This window comes from Pleurodeles waltl, chromosome 4_1 (assembly GCF_031143425.1).
Source record: "Pleurodeles waltl isolate 20211129_DDA chromosome 4_1, aPleWal1.hap1.20221129, whole genome shotgun sequence".
NCBI classification, from domain to species: domain Eukaryota; kingdom Metazoa; phylum Chordata; class Amphibia; order Caudata; family Salamandridae; genus Pleurodeles; species Pleurodeles waltl.
In genome coordinates, this window is record NC_090442.1 from 498708407 (window position 1) to 498733316 (window position 24910).

The 24910-nt window shown below is 42.8% G+C and overlaps 1 protein-coding gene across 1 annotated transcript in view; it reads right to left on the reverse strand.

Moving 5' to 3' along the window:
- ZDHHC17 (zinc finger DHHC-type palmitoyltransferase 17) overlaps positions 1-24910 on the reverse strand; it is a 217794-nt gene that overhangs the window by 179432 nt on the left and 13452 nt on the right. The window contains exons 2-3 of the mRNA XM_069228795.1: positions 17040-17143; positions 641-763 (exon numbers count right to left, since the gene is read on the reverse strand). Coding sequence (XP_069084896.1) covers positions 641-763; positions 17040-17143 — 227 coding nt within the window. The remainder of the gene's footprint in view (positions 1-640; positions 764-17039; positions 17144-24910) is intronic.

Consider the following 24910-nt stretch of genomic DNA (forward strand, 5'->3'; position numbering starts at 1 on the left):
CTATCTAGATAAATGCTTGAACGCCATCTTCTCTAGTATCTTCCCCAAGACAGAAAAATAGTGAAACGGAGATAGAGGTTTGTGTCCTAGGGGGTTTAAACTGGCTTTTGTCAGTAGAAGTACGAACCATATGGTCTGGTATGTTGCGATCACTAGGGAATTAAAAAAGTAGGAGATTCGGCATGATCTCATTGTAAAATGGACCAATTTAGATCCTAAAGTGAAAACGTCCTTTGGCAGTTAACACAATATTGCAAGAACATACTTTTGTCCCAAAAGATCTTGAGTTCTAGGTCAGTGGCTAAACAATGAGCAGGTTCAATAGGATACCATCACCAAGCATCTGAAACCAAACCACTTCCCCAGGCAATCAAGAGACCAGCTTCTTGATTGATATGGCTGCCAATAATTCACAAGCTATAAGTTCATGTTGGTTTCACCAATGAGTTCCTCATTCAGTGTCACATACATGTCAACTACCAGAGGAAGAACTGCTCTGAAGTCAATGAAAGATGATATTCAATAAAACACCAAAATACTTGAACAAAGAGAAAAACAAAATGAATCTGGAAAATGCTCCAGCAACTATATTTAAAAGCATACATTTTTTTCCTCGCCACTTTTTTAAAATGATACATACTTGACAAGATCAATCCTGTTGTTAATTGCAGCCCAGTGTAGGAGAGTAACATTTTCTTTGTCTGGCTGTCGGACATCATAACCTGCCTCCACCAGCTCTCTACATCGTTCATATATTCCATACCTAAAAAAATAAATAAAAAATAAAAAATAAATATAGAATTAACAGCCTAGCATTGTAAACAATAATTCAACTCAAAGTATCACTGTACTACTGTGCCGAAAACAAAGCACGATTGATCCCGTTGTACACACAATAGTACATCTGAGAAATACACCCAATAATTGTTTCTATCCATGCAATCGGAAATTACCCCCAAAAATATATGTGACAAGTTATTTAAAAATTTTGCTCATTAAACTTGAAAGAAATTGCATATATATGACTCTTCAGGGGAATGCATAATGTCATGTTTGAGCATAATTCTTCAAACAAGTGGATGAGTCAGTTCCAAAGTATGACTCTTTCTAGGGCAGGGTGTTTTCTATGAGCAGTAGAGCGAGACCCTCACATAAGTGACACATTTTATATTTTACTCACTTACAGGCAAAGGTTAAACTTACCTGAGGATGCACAATGACTACCTGAAAGATGTTGAGCCAATTTCTTCTCTAGCATTGGCAGAATCATCAAATTATAAAAATTAAAAAAATAAACAGAAAAATGGCGATTCCACACTAATCTACCCCATATGCACTTTGTAACAATGAATGCTAGAACTAAAGAAGCAACAACCAGAACTAACTTGCAAATTTCGGCTAAATATGGAAGTGGATTTTCAGGTTCATCTGCATTTTGGAAATTCTTTAGAATTACATGGTTACAGTTTTTTAATCTTACAGGCACGATTCACCCTACCCCAATATGTAGGTAACCTTCTGGAATGAGTACCAAAGCAGTATCAAAAACAACACATTGGTGCTAAAGTAGAACAAATCAGAGCAAAAGGTCACAAAATCAGAAATAACTTGTGACGTGGTCCAAAAATAAATACCGCTGACGTTAAAATAGGTAAGCCTTAAAATCAGCCTTATAAAAAGAATGTTCTCATAACAGCATTACATGCTTCTTTTGATTTTGTGGAATGGCCCCAAATGCCACAGGAAACTGTTTCGCAGCTGGGCATACCTGTAAGCAATGGAATCCCAATAGCTTTCCTTGGAACTCAACCACAAAAGGTTGAAAAATACCACTTTGTGGAACCAATTGTCCTTTTAGTGCAAAAACAGAAATCTCCATAGCATTAACTTTAGATGAAAATATTTTGCACAAGAGTACGTTTCAAAGAAAAGCACTGGAACAGAAAACTAGTCGTACGGTTTCAGGTAAAACAGCCTTCAGTAATGTATACAGCAACACAGGAGTAATTTGGCAACATAAAGAACATGAATCTATCCAAGCCTGTGACATTAGCAAAAAGTAAAACAAAATGGAGAGCGGAGTTTTCATCAGCAACTATGGCAATAAATTCACGTTGCACTGTGGTCGATGAAAATGGGTAACTAAAACTGTCTATGTGGCTGCCCAAGCAGAAACTGCTGCTGGGGGTGGAAAAAGGAGTTCAATGAAGCAAGAGAGAGGGCAAGCAGCATCTATTTTCTACTAGGTAGAGAGAGAAAGGGCCAGTGCTGGTTTGGGATTCACTTTCATTAAGCTTAACTGGATTACAAATTACAGTGGTGAATTTATTCGAACTCAAGTAGAGAAGTTAACTGTGGTAGGTCTTATCTTATAATAAAACAAATTAAACTTCTTTCATTAAAGAAGAGGTGCAGGAAATTTTCAAAATCACTGAGTTCAGTGAATTTTCATTGGACACTCTATTGATTGGTAATTCTATAAAAAGGTGGCACAGAAGTCCACGAGACAGAATTGCAACATATCCACTGGGGCAATTAATATATTTAATCTAAACAATCTGTGGAAGGAGAATTCTATTTGGATCCCATGATCTTGGATCTAAATTAGATACCTTTTTTTCTAGAGCAATACATACAATGAAGCGGTCTTATTTAAAAGGTAGCTGGTGCTGGGAAGGATTTGAGTGATACTAGCAAACATTAGAAAGGGAACCACGTACTACAAGATCAGCTGTGTTTTTTGTATTGTCGAACATGGAATTGGTTTAGATATTTGCATGGATTGCATAACATGGATAGTCACCAAGTGTAGGTGACTTTACAATAAGTGTTTTCTAATAAGCTGTTACCAAAGATATTTAAATGCAGAGTAAGTGAATTAGTTGGCATCAGTACTATTGACACTCGAACAGGATGTGGCATCAACAGTTCGTGTGGTGTTTTAAATCACAAGCCTCAGATGAAAGCAAATATTTGTGTAGTTGCTAGGCATCATTTGGCCCATTCTCAGCACAAGCACGGACAAAACAGACCTATATGTGTTGTGCTTTTGTTGTGTCTGTCTTATTGATCCCTTGCAATGAAATAACTCCATGTGACATCAGCAAACATATTTTAGCTTTTCCTGTGCTGCTCCATGATGATCTAACCCAAAAAAACTGAGAAATTGCACCAAACCGCTTTGAAATCACCAAAATAGTGGGCACCTTGTTGGTTTATTTACTGCCATTCTGTTTGCCCATTTAGTGTATATTTGTACTGCTTTCACACCTCTGTTGTTCTTGGCCGGACTCGCATACTTAGCACTGTTCAACGAGAATTCAGAGACAACTATTAGCATCTGGAGGTTTGCATTTCTGGTATCTTTTTCATGGTACGTTTTTGTGTCTTCTCATAAGGAAGATGTTCACCAGCTATCAAAGTTTCAGTTTCTGATATTTGCTCTCTTGTTTGAAGCATGAATTAAGAAAATCTATATAGTCATGCAAATTGGGGGGGGGTGGGAGTTAGCATTAGAAGCTCACAGCTGATAGAGGGGAGAATGTTGCTGCTTTGAACTGCAATATCACGCTTTGCTTCTTTTCCAGAATAAACTTGTGCTGAAGGATACAAGCAATCATTTTATCGCTGACAATTGTGATGTTTGCGCTTGACGCAAATATAGCATGGAGATAGGTTTTTTAGATCCTCCAAGTATATATTCAAAGCCAACTCACTAGCTAGAGCCAGGAAACTGAGAAAGCCGGGGGACTCACAGGAGTATTTGTTATTAGTGGGTTCCAAACGTTTTTCAACACACTCGATAACTCATGCTAGAAATATGTTTAAATGTCTTGAGTTCATCTATATTATTTCATATTATGTATATAGTTGTAGCTATAAAAGTATTGCAACATTTTTTAACTGCATTGCTATTTCAGAATCAATTCTTGGTTCCTCAAATCCTCCATTGTTGCTCCTAGGTAAGCTGACTTAACACACAAAGGAGTCTGTATGAGTTTCTAAGCTGGCCTCTCACCCACATACCCTAACTTGAACAGCAGCATGTTTTCTAGATTCAGAAGGCGGGTCTATTGGATTCTGGACGTTTACATTTCTTGTTTCTTTTTCGAGGTCCTCTTTGGTTCTTTGCATGCTGCTTGTTTTATAGAATAAATTTGTGCCGACTTCATGTAAGTGTACCAGTAGTCTACCTATCCTTTGACAACTCTTTTGCAGCGCAATTAAGTAAAATCAATGCTAAAGTGGAAAGAGAGGCCTGTTCGTGCAATTTTGGTAAGCAATCCCCCAGCCTCATTATCAGTTTTAACATTGTAGATTTCAATGTCCTTCAGACACTAAAGGTTGCAGGTACACTACCAATATGGGTATCAACAAATAAAGATGCACGCACAAACCAAAAATCACATAAGGGGGTTCTTTGGAGAAATAAATTCAACTCGAAATGCCCATGATTTGGTCAGTAGGCATTTCCTAAAGCACACTGCAAGATTCATTCCTAACCTGACTTCTCAGCAGCTACCTAAATACAGAACACCGCACAATGTGAAAAGTTTATCAATGGGAATAGTAAGTGACTCCATGCCAGAGTCTAATTTAGCACGAGATAGACTGTTGGTCAACAATACTTTTTTTTTTTTTTTATCCTATCGATTTTGCAGTTTAAGCCAAAAACAAAACCTGTGACCCAATTATTAACTAAAAGTTCAAAGAAAAATCCAAATGTTTGCACGAACACAACCATCCCTTCCAACATCCTTCAATAAAACAGGATGTAAATCCACAAATAAAATTCAGTCTCATAAAAACTCCCATTCTATGTCCCGCTTTGCCAGAGTCGGGTCTAAATACAAGACAGACAATCAATATCTATTGCCACCTAAATTGCTGGTAAGATATAACAGGTTAGCGTTTAGGGGGATTGACCAGGAAAGAACCCTGCCCAAGCAGGCCGTCACTCCACACAAGTATTTCTGTAGAGTCAGGCAGCTCCATACTGTGTGTAAAAATGTGCCTTCCTCTGTGCCACACCGAAGACAAGTCAGGACATTATCAAGCCCTTGTCCAGAGTCTTTGTCGCATGAAGTATATTCTGTAGAGCTACTTGAGCTGTATGAGCCAGACTGGGCCCGCTATCACGGCCATTCGTGATGTCCCTAGAACCACCATCCAGTCCTCATTCTCCAGAACGCAAACACCTGCCTTCCATGCAGTCCGGAGGGCCCGGAATGCATCAGGTCGACTGGACAAGAGTGTTTGGTATATCCGTGCAAGATGCCCTTGAGTATTTTGCCCTCTAATGGACTGAATTCAGGCAGGGATGCCAGGTCCACTATCTAGTGGCTCAGAGCATGGTGGAGTTGGCGATATCTATGAAACAGACTAGAATGTAGTTGAGTCAGTTTGGAGAGGGTGGAATGACTTTAAGACCGTTCTGTGCATTACGTCCAAAAGTGTAGAAATGATAATGAGGTCCCACTGACGGAACCTCTGCAGTGTAGATACCTGCAAAAGCTGCCTACCTCTCCATAGAGGCGTCCATTCCATTAATTTGTTCCACCACCCCACCTGTTGTAGGGAGGAGCGCCACAAATTCAAGACCACCCTCATCGCTGGGGGACGTTCTTTCCTATCTCCTCCCAAAAACAAGTGAGAGAGAATATGTGCATCACCCTTCATCCATCTCTCAGATGCATAGGCGAAATCGTCTTGGATACCATACCACCAGTCGATAATAATCAATAGATGTGAGGCATGGTAGTAAGATTCTATGTCCGCTGTAGCTATCCCCCCACAGTAGGTGGACTGAAAACACTTGTTTAGTGCGATACCAGAGGTTCCCCCCCCCATCTCAGAGGAAAGTAGTAAGGATAGCATTCAATCAACAGAAACATCATCGCAGAATGTCGTAAGGGTAGTTCTGTAGGTTATGTAGAAACCAAGGCAGGGACACCATCTTAAAAATGCCCGAGCGGTCTGTCAGTGACAATGGCAAGACAGACCATATTTTCATGTCCTCCTGTAGACAAGCCAGAACGGACTCCAAATTGCGTGACCACCCCAAGATCTCACCAGGAGAGATAACCACAGCGAGATATTTAAAGCTGTCTACTGCCACCTGCAGTCCAGAAGCACAGTCGAGTACCTTGGGGGAGGGTGAGAACCACCACCACTGGAAACACGGCTGACTAAGATAAATTGATGTGTAGAACCGAGGTGTCCCCAAAGATATGCAGGATCCCGGATTTTGCCAGGGCAGAGAGGAAGTAAAGGACATCATCTGCATACAGTGCTATTCTAGCAGACTGCCCTCCCTCCCATATAAAGCTCCATACCTAGGCATCCATTCTTACCCAACTGCCAGAGGCTCCATATTAAAAGCAAGCAGAACAGGAGACAGGGGACAGCCCTGTTGTGTCCCCTGCTGTACGAGAAATGGAGCCAATCTGGCACCTGCCACATGGGCTGATGCAGTTACATTGGTATACAACAAATTCAGGTAAGAACGAAATAGGGCGGGGGGCAAACTTAAGGCGCTGAAGTAAAACAAAGAGATAGTCCCAGCTAACTGAGTCAAAGAGTTTGTCGATGTCAGCCAGGAGGACTGCTGCTGGGCCTCCCAGCTTATCAGCTAGTGCCAATGCACTGTAGAGACGTATGATACTGTGGCGAGTGGCACGAGGAGGCATAAATCCCACTTGGTCTGGGAGGACCAGATAGGGAATCAAGTGTACCAGCCAGTTTGTCAGCACACTGGCCATGATCTTAATTTCCAGGTTTAGCAGACAGATTGGGCGGAATGAGGGATGCTCAATCGCCGGCCAGCCAGGTTTGAGAAATATCACTATCTTTGCATGGCACCAATCAGGTGGGAGGGCTGCGACATGCGCCAATGAGTGGATCACTCATAGCATCCCACAGTCTGGTCATATAAGCTTTGTAAAATTCCCCAGGAAAACCAACTGGATCCGAGGGCATTCCCAGCACTTAAGCCTGTTAGGGCCAACATGAGTACATCCCTGGTTAGTGTGCTGTCCAGCAACTCACTGTCAGGGTCAGAAAGAAATCTGAGGGGTAGAGCCTCCACAAAGTCTACAATCTTATACCAGAATAAGACCACTCGCCGGGCGTACAATTCCTTAAAGTGGGCAGCACCAGTGGAGGAGTCCAGAACCAATGGGATAGGGAAGGAATGATGAGCCCTCTGACACAGCCTGTGGAGCATTTTACTAGATTTATCATCCCATTAGTAGTTGCAACTCTGTGCAGCCTACCAAGATTGTTTGGCCTTGTCTAGCATGACCTGTCCATATTGGTGTTGCAAGAGACCCAGCTGCCTACGAAAATCTTGCCCATCTGCCTCGCACATCCAGCCGGGTCATCTGAGTTTGAAGATCCACCAAGTCTTGCATCTTATGTTGCTGCAACTCTACACAACAGCTAATATCAATTATCCTCAATGTGGGTTTCAAAGTCTTCCACAGTGTCTCAGGTGATACAGGACATTGTGCAGGAAATATTCCAAAATGGAGCATTCCATGTGGTGGCAATATGGCGATTGGGGAATGGCCAGACAGTCCTTTGTCTAAGGCTGCAATGTTGGAGACCCTATGTTGGTATGCCGAGGAATCAGGAGATAATCTAGCTGGGAGATTGAGTCATGGGAAGCAGAGAAAAATGTAAAACTCCTGTTTGCAATATGGTGAGCCCGCCACATGTCCACCAAGCCAAAAGTGGAGATGAGAGAAGACAAGGGCGTTGCACTCTGATTCTGTGAGCGCCCCATCAGGGCACCACCAATTCACTGCTTGGTTTACAACCCTCTTCCAGTCCCCACCCAGTGTGAGTCGCTGTGGAAGATTTCCCCATAACTTGGTCATTTGTTCCACTAATGCAGGACTTAGGAAGAGAGGAGCATACACATAAATGAATGCGAGGGATTCTCCATACAGTGTTCCAGGAATTACAAGGTACCAGCCTTGGCAGGCTAACCATGTTTTAGTATGTTGGTATTGGAAAGTATTTTTTTATGAGGATACCTATATCCACTTGTGAACCCAGAGTGGAAGACCTGAGAGTAACCAAACAGAGCCAGGCCTGTTGCCTAGTAAATGCGACTCCTCGAGAAGCATATCCGCACCCACCCATTTGGCCTGTCGCAGTACCGCCCCTCTCTTAACCTTGTCAAGCAGGCCATTTACGTTCCATGATACTATCCGCAGATGGTCTACCTGACCACTGGGTGAGGAGTCACTCACAAAGGAGGAGAAAGTGAACATCAATAGCTGTGGTATGTGAGCAGTTGGGCAGACAGCAAACATTAATTAAATCAAAATATATATCCCGCCTTAACAATGAAAACATCTTCCAGGAACAGGACCCACTCCCCCATACTTTTGAAACAGGATGTATCTTTCGCAAGGCAGACACTCTTGGATCCCAAAGGGGAGTCCAGACAGGTCTGACCCAATGGTTCCCCATACCAGATATAGAAAATTAACAGAAACAGTGGGGGATCATAGGGCAACACTCCTAATTTCTATTGCCACATAGAGAAAAGTTACATCAAGAAGCAAAAAATACCTCTGGGACTGAGAGATCTTAATGTTACTTGGAAGGCACTGCGGGCAGTGCCTGGGAGTCCAGCACTCCACCTGCAACTGCCGAAGAGTCTAATGTCCGCTGGGGGTTTCTTGCAGGGGGAAACAGATCTGCTGCGCCACTTCGATGGAGCCTTCACTGGTCGGTTAAGTGAGTATCTCTGAGAGGAGTCAGTCTACTGGCGGAGAAGTGCAAGGATTCATGCTCATACTCTCATCTGTCCACTGGAAGACATTTTCTAACATCTCTAAGAACAAGGTTTGGGACTGATAACAGAACTTTGAGCTTCGACGAGTATAGGAGAATATAGCAAATGCTGAGGTCCCTGAGACACTCTTTCCCTGTCTGAAAAGACTGCTGCTACTGCTGGACAAGTCTGGTGTAGCCTGGAGAGATCACGCTAGGCTGAGAGTCATGCATTATTTTGTCATGGGGCTGGGAAAACTTGAATATAGCATTCCTGTCCATATAATGAAGGAGTTTTGACATCACTGAACAGGGGATGATGCACCAAGGCCCTATGGGCCTGCTCAACCACGAAACAAAAAGACAGAGCCTCTCGAGGAATCAATGTGCAAAGTCATTGATCCAGGAAATGTTCCATCGAGGGGCCCTCGTACTCCTTTGGGAAACCAACAAAACGTAGGTTGTTGCAGCGGGCCATACCTTTAGTGTTTTCGACCTGTGCTGCTTACTTCCACAGGTCGTGAAGGAGGAGGTTTACTTTGGAGCCCACTGCGCCTATCTTCGTGTCGAGCATGTCCTGCGATTCTGTGATGGCTGCCAGGAGGGTAGCATTGTCAGGGACTGAATTGGCTGGGCTAGTCACCCCCAGGAGTGCTCCCCAGGTTTGGTGTAGTTATTCATAGTCTTCTGTTTGGCCCCAGATGGAGCCCTGTCCTTGACCTTGTTGTTGAGATGAATCCAGATGTAACAATCCCACGGAGGATGTACTAGGCCCTGCAGCTGACCCGTCTGCCCCCCTCCCCGCCCCACCACGGACACCCCCCTCCCTGGCTTTCCCACACCAGGGAGGGCATAAGTAGTCAGGAGTTCCAAGGATGATGTCAAGGATGGGTCCACCTCTCCAGCCCAGAAGGCAAGCCAATGTAAGCAGAATCTGAGATGGTGGCGTACGGAGCTGCAAACAGCATCAAACTTGGTCCTGCCATCTCCGCAGTAGAAGCATCAACCCCTGGTGTGGCCTCTTTAAATGAGAGACACACATCTAGTTATTGTGCAGGTGCACCAAATTATTGTGTCCACAGAAGAGGGCGACAGATGCAGCACCGCCAAGGGAAACAGGAGTGGTCCCAGCAAAAGCACCCTACAGAGTCAGCAGGTAGGGCCACAATCCCTAGGTCTCCAAACCAGGTGGGGCCACCAATAGTGTATTCTCACATCAAGGCGGCCCTGGGGTCTCCAGGAAGCCCTCCTCCCCAAGGGTGACTGAGCAGCTTTGGGGGCAAACCACTACTCCTCAGGCCACAGGTGTTCAAGCGCTAGAGGGATTGTGCTGTGACTCCGATGTAGCGAGTCTGTGGTGAATAGGGCCTGGGGGCCAGATGTACAGAAGCTGGGCCCCCTCATCACCCCATGGAGAACGGTATCCACTGCTGCAGTCACCCTCTCCTCCATGCCCCCACTGGCACGACTACATTAATTGGATGACCCTCCCTGCAATCAGAGTGACCAGGCCCCCGCCAGGAGCCAGGGCCCCGCTCAGCACCCACTAGGCAGCAGCACGCTGACGCACAGTCTGCTGCATCGCCCAGGGCCCAGTACCACAGCAGCTAAGGAATAGGAGGCCTGCACCCCACCCAAGACACAAGTCAATTAGGGGTAATCCCACAGTGCCCGCTGCCTGCTTATCAGTAATCTTGTGAGCCGCGTATGGCCCCAGAAGCTCAGTCGAGACAGCTCAGCAGTCACTATCCTCTGCAGGCAAGGGCAGGATCCATTGATTTCTCAGCCTGCCATGTGTAGGTCTCAGGTGGCGCCGGGGACACCCCCAGCAGTGCCAAGCCAGGAAAGAACAAAAGGGCAAGGGAGATCGGAGTATGTCAGGGCTAGACAGACCCCACGTCCACCATGCAAGGGTCTCAGGCTCCGTTTAGGCCAACCAGGCATGCCCAAGCACCAGCAACACAGCAGCCCACATCACTCGACTGCTCCGTGCAAGCAGCAATATCTGTCCTTTGTCTGCTGGGAATCAACCATAGCCACCCCTGTCCCAGCACTGGGCCAGATCATACGATCCTAGCCAGAATAGTGTTGTACAGAATGATTGTGTTTTCGCCCCCGTGCAAGGTAGGATGGTGTCAGATAATGGGGCGGCCAAAAGGAGCGGTTCACATTTTGCAGCCGCCATGATTGGCGGTCAGGCCACGCACCCAAACAGTACTTTGAAAGGGTGCTGAGAAAAATGTATGCAATATCACTTTTCCATAATTTTTGGACCTTGAAGTTGCATGCATAAAAGGCAGATTCCCTGTTCCAAAAGGATGGAATGGGAAAAATCTCTAGGTGTACAAGAACATTAGCATTACTGTTTCAGGTGATTTGAAAGATAAGAGAAGGATGGATGAGTAAAGGCGCTCTTTTAATAGAAATTCTTTACCTTCTGGTTTCTAGAAGAACACAAGGGGGGTTTTGTTGGTTTACTATTGCTGCTCATCAGGCACTCAACGAAATACAGTCTTTAAGGAGCAGACAACATTAGAGGAATATGGTCTTGTCCCAATCCCAAACAAGAGGTATTATATTGTGTCTGACCTTATGGACTGCAGACCAGGAACAGCATTGTCAGTGTCTTGTTTCCTCAAGCCAGGTCGATAAGTTAGTTTGGTATAAACACAAGCATAGCCCAGCATCCCAGGAGCATAATGTGAAGTCCGGAATTACCACGATGGTAGACAGCCACAAATAAGCAGGTATGTTCCTTATTAACACTTCATCCATCTACTCTTCCCTAACAACTGCAACGTTCAAATCTACACACAGGTCTCTCCCTTTCCTACTAGGTTCTACATTCACATTCTACTGCGTACATTCCATTACCAGCAGTCTCTAAAGAACCCAGCTATAATGCACTTCTCCCTCCTATAATAACCGAATATTTTCTTTATATAACATAAGCATGAACTCAGACTAACACTTATATAAAATTCTAACTTTGTGTTATAAATGTTATAGATTATAGAAGTCTGAACCAATGCAGAATATTCCTAGACTTTCAACCCCTTACATAGTCTTTTAAATAGGTAGGAAGTTTGCGTATCCTTGAACTTTTTTTTTTTTTTACTTAGACATCCTTGTTCCATTTCTATAAAAAACTTGGGTCCATCATCAGCGTTTTGCTCAGTCACATTACTCATGTCCACTACACTTTGAGAGCGCACTACTATTTTAAGGTTCCAGATCCTGCCATTATCTGTTTTGACTGCATTTTTTTTTTTTTTTTAAGTTTCACAATTTGTTTCAATTTTGTGAACATTAGACCATTGTTGACACCCTACAGGTGCTCTGATCTTTGCCTAATCTTCTACCTAAAACTTAACATTATTAACATGTTTAGGACTATAATAATATTTTTTACTGTTCAGCTGATGATTCATCCCTATATTCTCCATTGCCATTATCTTTTAAACCTTTATCAAAGAACATCCATCCTGGACACAGTTCCGTGTTGGCTGCACTCCATTTTAATAATTTGAAAGGTGTTTTTCCTGTGGTGGTATGTGGCGATGACCTATATGCTGTTATTCTTTTCTGCAATTCACTTTTCCAATTCAAGTTATTCACCCTTGTTAATTGTATACTTCCTTTCAGAGTCTTGTTAAGTTTCTCAGTGGCTCAATTGGCTTCAGGGTGATAAAATGAAGTTCTTTTATGAGTAAAACCACATTCATTTAAATTGTGTTCCTTCTCCTGTGAGCAAAATTGTAGACCCTTATCTGAGAGTAGGTACCGTGGATAACTTTCTCTCTAAAAAACTTCTTCCAGACATTTTATTACACTATAAGAAGAGATATCTTGGACACAACTCACTACAACCCACAGTGAATATAAATCTACAAGCACAATCCAATACGATTTAAGATGTTCACCATGAAGAGGGCCAACTATGCCATGGGAACTTTGGTAGTACCCTACAAACCGTAGGTACATTTCTAGTTTTGTGTATTTTACCATTCATGTTACATTGACTACAATCTCCAACTACACGTTCAACCATCAGATCTAATCCAGGCCACCAAATATCCTCATGTATACGTTCTTTTGTTTTGCCGATACCCTTAGATCCTGGTGGAATCAATCTTGTGCCTCTCATTAAAACCCCATCACTTACTGATGTCTTCGAATATAGACCATAGTTTCCTCAATTTATTAATCTGTCCTGATAATATCAACTCTACAATGCTCGGTAGTTCTGAATCTTTTGCTATTTCACTCTTCCAGTCATCATCTTATATTGCACCAACAGTAACTTTGCATACCTTAACATTGTCCATCCCTACCTCTACCAACCATCATAAACAGTCTGCTGTGAAATTCTTTAACCCAGGAATATAGTCTATTGTGAAATCTAAATTCTGAAGTACAATGACCCATCTTCTTATTCTTGAGGAAATACCATCTAAACCTTTCTTTTCAAAGATTTCTTTCAAAGGTTTGTGTTCTGACCAGCCTTTGAAAACAATTCCCCAAATTAAATTCTTAAACTTGTTCAAAGCCTAAAATATTGCTAGGCCTTCTATCTCTATAACTGAGTAATTCAATTCAGCTCCTTTCAAACATCTCAAAGCACACGCAATAAGGTATTCTTTACCACCCTTCATTTGAACAAGTACCGCTCCTAGTCCTTTGATACTAGCATCTGTGATTATGTGAGAGTCTTCTCCTCGAACAAATGTCTGCAAATTGGGGGCACTAGCAAGATTTTTCTTTACTTGTGCAAACTCTTTTTTACAAGCATCATTCCACACAAACTGTGCATCCTTGCCTAACATTTCCCTTAACTGGATGGTCTTATCGGCAAAAGATTTCACAAACTTGCTGTAAAATTCAGCCATCCCGAGAAAAGCTGTCAATTCTTCTTTGGACTTAGGCTCCTTCAAATTAATTATAGTTTCAACCAGTTCTTTCTTTGGTTTAATGCCCTGACCGGAGATGTGATTCGAAATAATTAACCTCTGCAGCACAAAATTTACATTTATCTCTCTGTAGTGTCAGACCTGCCTTTAGTAATCCTTCTAATACACATTTCACCTTAACCTCATGTTCTTCCTTGGTTGATCCAAGGATAAGTACATCTTCCTGATAACAATGAACTCTTTGCATCCCTTTCAAAATATTGACCATCATTCTTTGGAACATCGAGGCCGCTGACACGAACCTAAACGGCATGCGTAAAATCTTTTATGCTCCAAAGGGTGTGATGAAAGCTGTTAAAACTTGAGATTAATTATCTAGTGCAACCTGGTGATACACAGAAGCTAGATCTAAAGTGGTGAAATACTTTGCCCCTGCCAGTGTCGGCACCATTTCATCAATGTAAGGAAGGGGAAATCTGTCCACTTCAACCTCTCGGTTAAGTGCTCTTAAATCAACACACAAACAAATCTCATTGTTGGATTTCTTTGCCACTGCAATGGGAGCTAACCAGTCAGTGGCCTCCACTAGTTCAATAACTCTCTTTTCAACAAGCTTCATTATCTCCCTCTGAACTACTTCCCGTAAACTGATGGGTATTCTTCTTACTTTAGCTGCACAGGCTTAGCCCCCTCCTTTAATTTAACATTTTTATAACCCTGGTTCATCTCTGAACAATTCCTTAAACATAGATGTATACTTGTGTATATCATCCACCACTTCTTGTACTTGAATAGGTGGATTAGCATTGGGATTAAGTGTAACTTTAACCGACTCCGATGTGGCCAACTTAGTAAATTGTCAACTTTGTATGACATATACATTTTGGCATCAACAAAGTGGTCATTGTATTCTAAACACCCTAGAAAATATCCAAAACATCTTAATGGGTGAACCACCATATCCTGTTAGTTTTATACCTGGTTTAAACAACTTCACCCTGCTAGCAAAATTGTGGTCAAACACTTCTTTAGGAATCAATGTTAATTGCGAACAAGAGTCAAACATCATTTTTTCTCCTACCAAGACCCATTCTGAATGATGTTCATGCTTGTATTCATTCACTTGAAATACTATTTCTTTTACCGATTGTTTTTGGTCCTTCTTTCTTAGTCTTACAACATCTGGTAGGCGGCTCAAACACACTTACCTGGCACGCTACGCCCCCCCCATCCAAACACACCTCCCCCAATACACACACTAATCCCTCAGCCCCCTCCGATCTACTCACTCACCCATACAAGCACACACCTGACCCCATCCCCCATAGCCACACCCACACATCACCCCCACCAGTCACATCGCACCTCACCTCACACCCCCCTCCTCCCTGCATGCACGCACGCACACAGACACCCACACGCACCAGGCATACAACCATTCACTCACACTGGCATACATGCATTCACTGACAGACTGACATAAATGCATTCATTCACACACACACACTTCCAGGCATACTTACACACAATCATACGGACATGCAGACACGCACTCACTTCACCATTCTTAGACGCATTCACTCACAGATCCATTCACACACACAGACATCCTTGCACACACACCTCCCACCCCACCCTCCCCTGTCGGAAGCCTGACTTAACTTGGGCGAGTCAGCAGAACACCACCAGGCCGTATTACTGATCATAATACAGCTGGTGATGTTCTACTGGCAGGGGTGGTGCTGGTGGTAGCAGCTCCAGCTTTCCACCGTCCACCACCATGAGCACTGCCGTATATCCGCCCTTATTGTGGCGGAAGTCCGGTAGTGCTCATAATATGCCGCCGTGGCTGTATGTTCGTGGCCGTCACCACGGCAGTATGTACTGCCAATTTCATAATGACCACTTAACTTTACTTTCAGCAGCAGGCTCAACCTTGTTGTTGCGCACAACATTCAACAGACTGGGAATTCACTGATGCAGGTGATCTATCAACACAAGCTCCCTCCTGATGTTGAGGTAATAGTACCACGCTCACCACCAAATATGAAGTCCGGAGTCACCACGATGGAAGACAGGCACGAATAAACAGGTAGGTTCTCAATTAACACCTCATCCATCAACACTTCCCCAACACCTACCACGTTCAAATCTGCACACAGTTCTCTCCCTTTCCCACTAGATTCTACATTCTCCGTTTACTGCGTACGTTCCATTCTCAAGATTCTCTAAAGAACCCAGTTGTCACACACGTAGCTGTGGTCCAAAAATATAGTATTCAATTCTGGGTTTTTACAACTCTCTTTTTGAACTTCTAATCACCAGCTAAAGTACAACAATATTCCCGAGGAGAAACAGATTCTGCAACTACTTCTATTTTACACTATGCCAGGAAAGAACAGTCTGAAATAAATCACATTTATACACAAATTGGCAACTTTCAGCAGGTAAAACTAAGAAAAAAAAAATCACAATCCAATTTGCAAACATCAGTGAATTTCATTGGAGAAGGGAAAATAACAAGGATTTAAAAAAAAAAAAAGCCTTTCTCAAGTCACACACAATAAAAGCTGTGAAGAGTAGATGGAGATGAAAGAGAATAGGAAAATAGCTTTAGCGTTGGAAAGAAAACAAATATAAGGGAACAGCTATCAAAGAGAAAGAGGCAACACATCTACTTGGTAAAGGGGAAACATCAATGTACAATGAAGAATGTCATCTAGATAAGAGTTGTATGGTTGGTGCTTATAACGAAATGCTAAATGTCACACCTGAAAAACATCACCATTAGATATGGAGCTAAAATAAAGCTGATTTGCCCTTCTTAAATAAGATTAATCAGAAAAAATATCAACAAATGTAAACTGCTAAATTTTCGCATTACTCCATTCGGGACTGTCTGAAATAAAAGTTTAATAGTGAGATTGAAACTTACATTTTACTAGAGAGAAAAGTCCAATGATTGAGGTTCCGGTTCATTGCAAAACAAACTATGTATTACCGAACCGCTTCTTTAAATTCTTTTTGACCCAACAGTCACAGTTTGTACACAGAACAGAGCAATAGAAAAACTGGCATGGCCATTCAGACATTTAATATTTTAATGAATGCCAGAAAACAGTTAGTTACCAAATACTACATTTGTTCACATTGGTTGCCAAATACGGTCAGCCTATGCTACAACAGTAACGCATAAACCTCACATGTAAAAACAAAAACCAATACACGTTTTACAAATAGACCACAGCCTGGGTAGAGCACCCGGGACATAAAAGGCTAAGTTAAATTTGAATGATGTATCGAAAATGCAATGCAAGTTCAAAAATATGAAAGCAGATTTACTGTGTAGCTTTAACAATATCCCAGGTGCTGTAATCATCGACGTGGCTTTTACGTCCAAGAGATTCACTGTAACCGTGGGTATAGTGGCTCTGCGACTTTATTTCCTGTAAAAGACAAATAAGACATTTTGAGAACTCTATTGAATAAAATGTAAATGCATTGGGTTATTAATTACTGCCAAGGGCAGACCTCCAGACTACGCTGCTGCATATTTGCAATAGAAGCCAGAGGACTCCTTCGCCAAATAGTCTAAACACCAATTTAAATATCTCAGAAACAGAAATTGAAGAATGGAAAAGTAACAATTGCACAAATCATTTTATACGTTTGAAAACAGAAAAACACTCCACTGATTTTATCTGCTGCCTGCTCCGTTGAGGTCTAAATCCTGCATCTATCACTGACTAAGCGACCTTGCTGTTAGCTCTTCCATTTATCCCTTCTTTCTAGTCACTACAAATCATCATATGCTCGATCCTGCAACTCTCTTGCTTCACCCCAAATACACCTATACACACTTGCCACATACCCGCTGTCTCACTATGCATGCTTTCTCCTGGTCCATTCTCACCCCCATCTCTCTCATATCTGCATCCACAATCGTACAACATCCACTCTCCCCTTTTCTTCATTTTTCGTCTCCAATCTTCATGCTCACTATTTATGTAGTGATCAGAAAAACATGCATTTGCAAAGCCACCAGGTTTCACTTTAATGCCTGAATGAATTAGCACAGCACTTGTGCTGTGCCACTAACACCTGTTTCCTTAGTCTGCGAGTTAGGCTACTAAAAGTTCATTAATAATATAGTCCAAATACAAGGGTTACATGAGACGAGGAAAAAAAGTCCGTTCTCACTAGCGTACGCCTGTTTGGATCTGGCTTGATACTGCAGCTCTTGTTTAAACATATACAATCAACCTAAAACATTTTTTTTTTTTTTTAAAGCTTTGAGGAGCACCACAGAAACCATGCGTCTATGGGCAGGTCAAACACATGCTCTTGCAAAGGTATGGGTCTCCTAGATAATAATTAATTACGGTGTTTGCTCTTCTCTGGCATCAGGACAGGTGTGAGAAGGGCAGTAAGGAGAAATGTGGTAGGGTACTGCAGTCCCAGCCACCTACCCCTTCCATCAACTTTAGAGACACCTTAACATGGCACTGTTGGAGAAAATAGTGTTTTTTATTTCAAATTCCTAGTTTTAGGATTAAGCTAGAAGTAATTTTTTTAAGCTCATCAGCTCTACAAATTTAATGTGATTTACTTCATTTTTTTAAATTAAAATGCTAATATATTTAATTTACTTAAATTTTCAAAGTTTTATATTTTAAATTCATTTATTTCAACATACAGTGCTATTAAATTACCCTTCACTAAATTCTAAAATTCCTATTCTCCCCCCTCACCCTACCATTTCCTGAACTGTACACACTCCTTGCTACCCCTGACAGCCCAAAAGCAACACTAAATGCAACAGAATATTGAACCCTTAATACCACTTACATCTACCCTTCCCTGAACTCTAGAAACCCCATACTACACCTTAACACTAACCCCTCCGGAACTTTAAAAGCTGCTAACACTTAACTGTACCCTTCCCTGACCCATACTAACCACTTAACACTACCCTTCTCTGAATTCTGCAAACCCTTTATTATACCTGGATGTTATCCATCCTTGAAACCTAAAAATCTTTGTTACTCATTGATGCTACCTCTCATTGCACCTAAAAACACTAGCTGGTCTTTAATACTACCCATCCCTGAACCTTCACAACTTTTACTACCCCTTCACACTTTCACTTGAATATTAAAAAACCTTTAGCACTACCCTTTCCTGAATCCAAAAACCAAACCTTAACTACCCTTTAATGCCACCCTTCCTTTAACCCTAAATACCCATTACTAACCCTTAGCAGTACACATCTCTGGACTCTAAAAACTCATTGCTACCCCTCAGTAGTCACTTCAGGCTCTGCTGCTGAAAGCAGGGGAACGTAAGAGCAAAATACTGTGAAGAATTTTTAAACAAATTACTGACTCCTCGAGAAATTTCTCATTTCTAATGCAACATTCAGAGCTCCACTTATGTTCCTTGTCATTTTAAATCGCTACCTCGCTCCTAGCAGTTATCAATACTCCCTGTAGCAGTAACTCTGGGGAAGACTTACCAGCGGATATCAGAGATGTCATTATGAGGCCCTCGGTGGTGTCAAGCAATAAGGAAACGCTTAACTCTTACGAGTTAGAAGAACATATTTAGGGCAGTAGTGAGAGCACTTTCAGGACTACATTCTGCTTCTCAAGTACAGTGGAGTTGTGCTGCATTGTCATTTGAGAGAAATAAGCACCAACCAGTTAATGGGGCCATTCACAGAATATCGGATGCTTAGCTGTTATCCCACAATTCAGAAATATCATTAACACAACCAGTTATCTTGACATTACCATAAATTTAGAGATAAACGTGCAAGCATTGTTTGTCTCTTTATCTACAATTATTGGGGTAAAATTAGAGCCAGCTTGTTGGTTGATGTCTGGCATGGAATGCAGTACTTTTCTCATAATACTAAAGTGTTAAATGCACAAAAAACACTCTCCACAAATTTCAATGGATTTTTTTCAGCTTCCTACACAGTCTCTGTAGAAAACGTATTACGCCCATTTCATCCACTCGGATTTTCCACTTAGTACTACCCGGTGTTTGGACTTTTAATGTGAGTGAGTCTTACTACTCGAGTCTTACTCATGGTAAAGTCATGGTAACTGGACTAAGTGCGTTAACAACAGTGTTTACCTTTTAACATAAGGTGGCTTTCCCACAGCTATTTTAAGGAGCACTGGGCTGATTACATGCGAGCACGTGTGTTCGGTTGCGCATCTGAGACTACTGTTGTGCGCAGCTTGGTATATGCGTACATACGTAAGCCTGTCGATGAAGGGACTCTGCAATGATTAGTGCTGACTTGGGTAGGCCTTATAATATAAGTTGTCATTCACAACATAGTCTGTAGCAGTTACTGGAAAATCTGTGGTGTTTTCACTCCCTTAAACAATTAGGCAAAAATCATTCCTAAGTAAAGTTTCACTCCTCGTGTGCCTACGAGGTACAACAAGGAAATCTGCATCTGACGTCTGGCATAGGTAACGTCATATTGCAACTTGACATGTGACTGATTTTATTTAATATGTGGTGACACTCTGAAAAAAAAGACAGCTGCCCGCTCACATTTAAAATGACACCCCCTTATATTGTGATGTATCAGTGCTGTAAAGTGAACGTATGTAGTTATTTAATGAACAGTGATAAAAGTAGTTTTCATTTTCAAAGAAAAAGCAATATTTGAACAATCAATTATTGAGAGGTGATGCGTGACAGCTATCGACTCTGCCAATGTTTGTTTTAGGAGTACAACCTACTGCCTATGCTCATAGCCCTTTATTATCAATGCACAGACCCATCTTGTCCAGGGAGCAATACTTATTTTCAACCTCTGCATGCACAGATATAGACTGCTCTCCTATTATATAGCCACAACAAATAAAGTTAGTACATACCAGGAAATTAGGTGTCCCTTCATTATGGTTACTTTCAATCCTGAAATCGCTTGGTATTGAGTATAATAATGAAAAAAAAAAAGACACGTACACTTTTATTCTACTATAAGCCCATAGCTCAATATTAGAGAGTTAAAAAGAGTGACAGGCTTTTATTTGAGGGAGAAAGGCTAGAGTTTTTACACATTCATTTGCTGGTTTGAAAATCAACAGTAGGGGTTTCTTTGGATTTTTTTTTTTTTTTTTTTTTTACACAGTCCCTTTCGAAGGGGTGATCCGGTGAAATGCTTTTAAGGCGCTCTTTACAGTAGGAGGTGCAACATTGTTAAGTAGGGCACGTAATCTGCTCCATTACAGATACGTCAACACTTCTTGGGAAATATCTGTATATTTCTTTTCTTGCTCAGACCGACACGAGCTAGGTAAACACTTCAGATAGTGGCGGACCACAGCGGCCTCCCGTTTCATTGCTGTGTGAGGGCCTTTCAGGAAGGGAAGCAGCTAGCTACTCGGGGAGCTTAAAATGGATGACTCAATCATCGCCGAGGGCAAGGGTCACACAGGACTGTTTGGAAAGAGAAACAGAGGGAAGGCGGCCAGCTAAGGGTACCAGTATCAGGGAGGCTCAGCATGCGCAAGAGAACAGGGGCTCAGAAAAACTGCAGGCACACAGATACTACCATCAATCTCTCTGGCATCACCTTATTTTATGTAGTAGCTTACAATGGCATATACAGTAATGTACTGTGTTCTTGTGTACTTTAGGAAAGTTACACGAGGATCTATGGAATTTCAAGCTGGTGGTGCATTTTCTTGTCTCTAGCCTCCTAACTAAATGTTTATTGTAACTTCATTCCTGAACCGATTACATGGCAATAATTTGCAGGACTTAATGTTTAGCTACCTCTCCGTTTACCTGGTACAATGTTCCGCGGTTCTAACAACCAATGCACTTTTCCTGGCACCTCAAAGTGCCATCGTTATTATCTAAACTAGCAATATCTAATACATGTAATAGCTCTCTGATTGGCTCACAGCAGAGCAGCTTCTGCAGGCCTAGCCAGACTGGCAATTAACAAATCTGAATAACTCCTTTTCGACCTGGAGAATTAATAGTGATGCTTTGCAAATGTTTCTAGTTCTGGCTCTACCAGGCCTTCGGATCACCTCCCACAGGAGTAACTTGAGGCTCTCCACGTTACCAGCTTTGACCACTAATCAAATATGTCCACCAGAACTACACACTGGTTTCCCTGCCTTAGCACCATGCCAAGTCACAGCACACATTGGTCTGAATGTATGTTGAATAGTAGCCGGGGGTATGGCGCCACGGAGCAAGACATGTACTGAGGTGGTCCTGTTCAGGCACCACGATCCTGACCTCCATCCACCTCACCTGCCCGACAAGATCTCAGGAGTGAACCTCTATATGAGGGGGACCTTCCACCTTTGCAGAGACTGTGGTTGCTGCCATAAAACTAAACTTTTTTGCTACGGCTGGCAAACAGCGCAGCCCTACGCAAGACGGCAGACTGCTCCAGTTAGCAGCCCAAGGTTATCTGAGAGCAGCGTCTACCAGTGACTCGTCCCCCTGACATCCATTTACGTAGGGGGATAGCCATGGCTCATCAGAACGGACCACATGGGAGAGAGCCCTTTTGAACAGTGGCTGGGCTTCTATGCAACCCTCGCTCACTGCACTGCCCCGCCACTGTGGTACCCGACAACGAGAGGACTGCAGGCTCATTTGTACTATGACAGTGAGACCACAGTGGAGGATGTTGTAGCTGGATGCAAGAGCACCCCGGCTGGAGTCTACGCCTCGATTTACTATGCCCTTTCCTGCTACAAAAGCAGGCCCTGCTATATCCCTTTGGTCCACCACGACAGACTAGTGAGGCGCGCCAGCACAAACTGCAGAATCTGGCGGACAGCTTTTGAGTTGCGGGTGGTGCACCTGAGCTTACCTGGGTCACCCCTGCAGCCCTGCTTATTGGTACGATTTGGGGGTGATCGGCCCCTCTGCTCCACCACCCTGCGGCTTCTCAGTGGACCTGGTCACGCATGATTGCCGCACTAGGCCCAGGAGGCGAGGTGCACGTGGGCGAATTGGCGGCCACATGCCCTGGCATGAACTGATCACCCTGGACACTCAGAGAAATTCAGTCATGTAGCAAGACCCGAAATCTGGAGCCATATCACTGCAGGGACAGCCATCTCTTCTGTAATTGCACCTGATCCCAGGAGACTTTTGTAGCTTACCACTGTGAGCTATGGGACTTTGTGCTATAGACTTGGCCAGTGATCTTGGTGCGGCCTCTGGAGCAAGTGCAATGGTCCAAGCTACTTGTGGATATTGATGCCCGGGCTGTGCACTTATAACAAGAGTAGCTGACTGCAGTTCCCCAATTGCAGAACTTTGGCTACCCCAAAGATCCATTCTGGATTCGAGACACCAGCTGGCTAAACCTACTGTGTGGCACTATTCAGGGTGACCCCTCCCCTGCATTACCTGCACAAGGGCCCGACAACCTGTAGGCCATACACCTTTGGTTGTCGCACTCTTTGGAGACTAGTGGGGCCAGCAGCTGGGCAGTCCTGGATTGTCCTAAAAGGCCAACTTATCCTCGTGCCTATCCCCTCCAGTTGCTCACTACTGTTGGTACCCCAGCCCATGGCCCACGGCGCTGCAGCCCTGAACATACTGTCTGATTACTACTGTGCCACAGGAAGGAATGGCACACTAGGTTTCTGGGAACACAAAGCCCAGTCCGTAGTCTTTAAACAACGTAATGTTTTGTGAAAACGCTTGATGCCACCTGGAGAGAATGTACTGGGGACTGTCGCTGCTCGGCCCATTTTTGGGGGGAGGGGGGGGGGGGGGGAGGGGGGGAAGTCTGAAGAACCACTCTGTCCATAACCGTCTCCGCCCTAAGACGACCCATAGTACTAAGACCACTAACCCTGGAATAGATTCCTCAAACTGGGCTGAGTGACCACCGTCATGGGTAAGACCACACACAAAAAAAACAGAAGCATTTTCAATGCAACGAGTCTCGCATTTGCTTGAGTTAGAGCTATTAGCGTTGTAAAAAAAAAAAAGAAACATTGTCAATGCTATAGGTCTCGCATTTGTAAGAGTTTGAGCTATTGAAAATGGTTAATTTGACTTTTTTTGCATATAAATTGGTCTCCTTTGTGATTAATTTTGTCCTTTCTTGCTATATAATTCCAGTGGCTTTACATATTTAAGCATTTTTTCCTATCTTCAGCAAAATATGATAAAGATGCTATTTTGCATTCTAATTTAAACGGTTATGCTACTGCAAATAGAATTCCACTTCCAAGAGAAAGAGGCAGAGAAAGAGATTGGAGAGAGTGATATAGATATATAGGTAAATGAAGAGAAATAAATAATCAACAGAGAATTACAGAAAGAAGGAGAAATATAGAGAAACAAATAGAGAAAAGTGAGAAAGAGAGAGTGAGATAGAGAGGAGTAAAATAGAGAGAGGGTGAGAGAAAAAGAGAGAAAGAGGGAGAAACATAGTAAGAAAAAGGGAGAGTGAGATAAGTAGAGAGTGAAAGAAAGAAAAAACAAAAAAGAAAGAAAGAGAGCAATATAGAGCGTGAGAGAAAGAAACTAGAGCATGAGGAGAGAAAGAGGTATGGGGAGGGAGGAATAAATGGAGAGAGGAAAGAGAGTTAGAGGAGGGAGCGCTATATAGATGGGAGAGAGAAAGCGAAAGAAAGAGAGGGAGAGAGAGAAATAGAGAATGATTTAGAAAGAAAGAAATAAAGAATGAGAGAGAAAAAGTAATAGAAATGAGGGCACTAGAGACAGCAAATATAGTATAGCAGTAGTAGAAGCATATATATATATATATTGATAGAGAGAAAGAGAGAGAGGATGAGAAAGATACAGAGGAGATAGATTAAAAAACAAAGAGAAAGATAGAGAAACAGAAAGAGAAAAAGAGGAGAAAGATAGAGAGAAAGAAAGAAATAGAGTGAGTGAGGCAGATATAGAGGAGAGCATAGACGCACACTTATGCTTGCCAAAGACGAAAACAAATAATATGTTGTAGATTAATCTGCTCACTTTTAACGCGTTTTTAAATCGTTTGCACACAGGAAGAAAACAAGCCTCCCCTATGGGTTTTCCCTCTACGTCAGTCTGAGAGGCGGTCCCTCGCACAGCCGGCTGCATGCCCTGCTGAGTGACTGTAAACAGGACCTGCGTGACTCAGTGCTGGCACGTGGAGGACAAGCGACGTGGCCCCACTCTGCCAACTGTTTACCTCAAACATG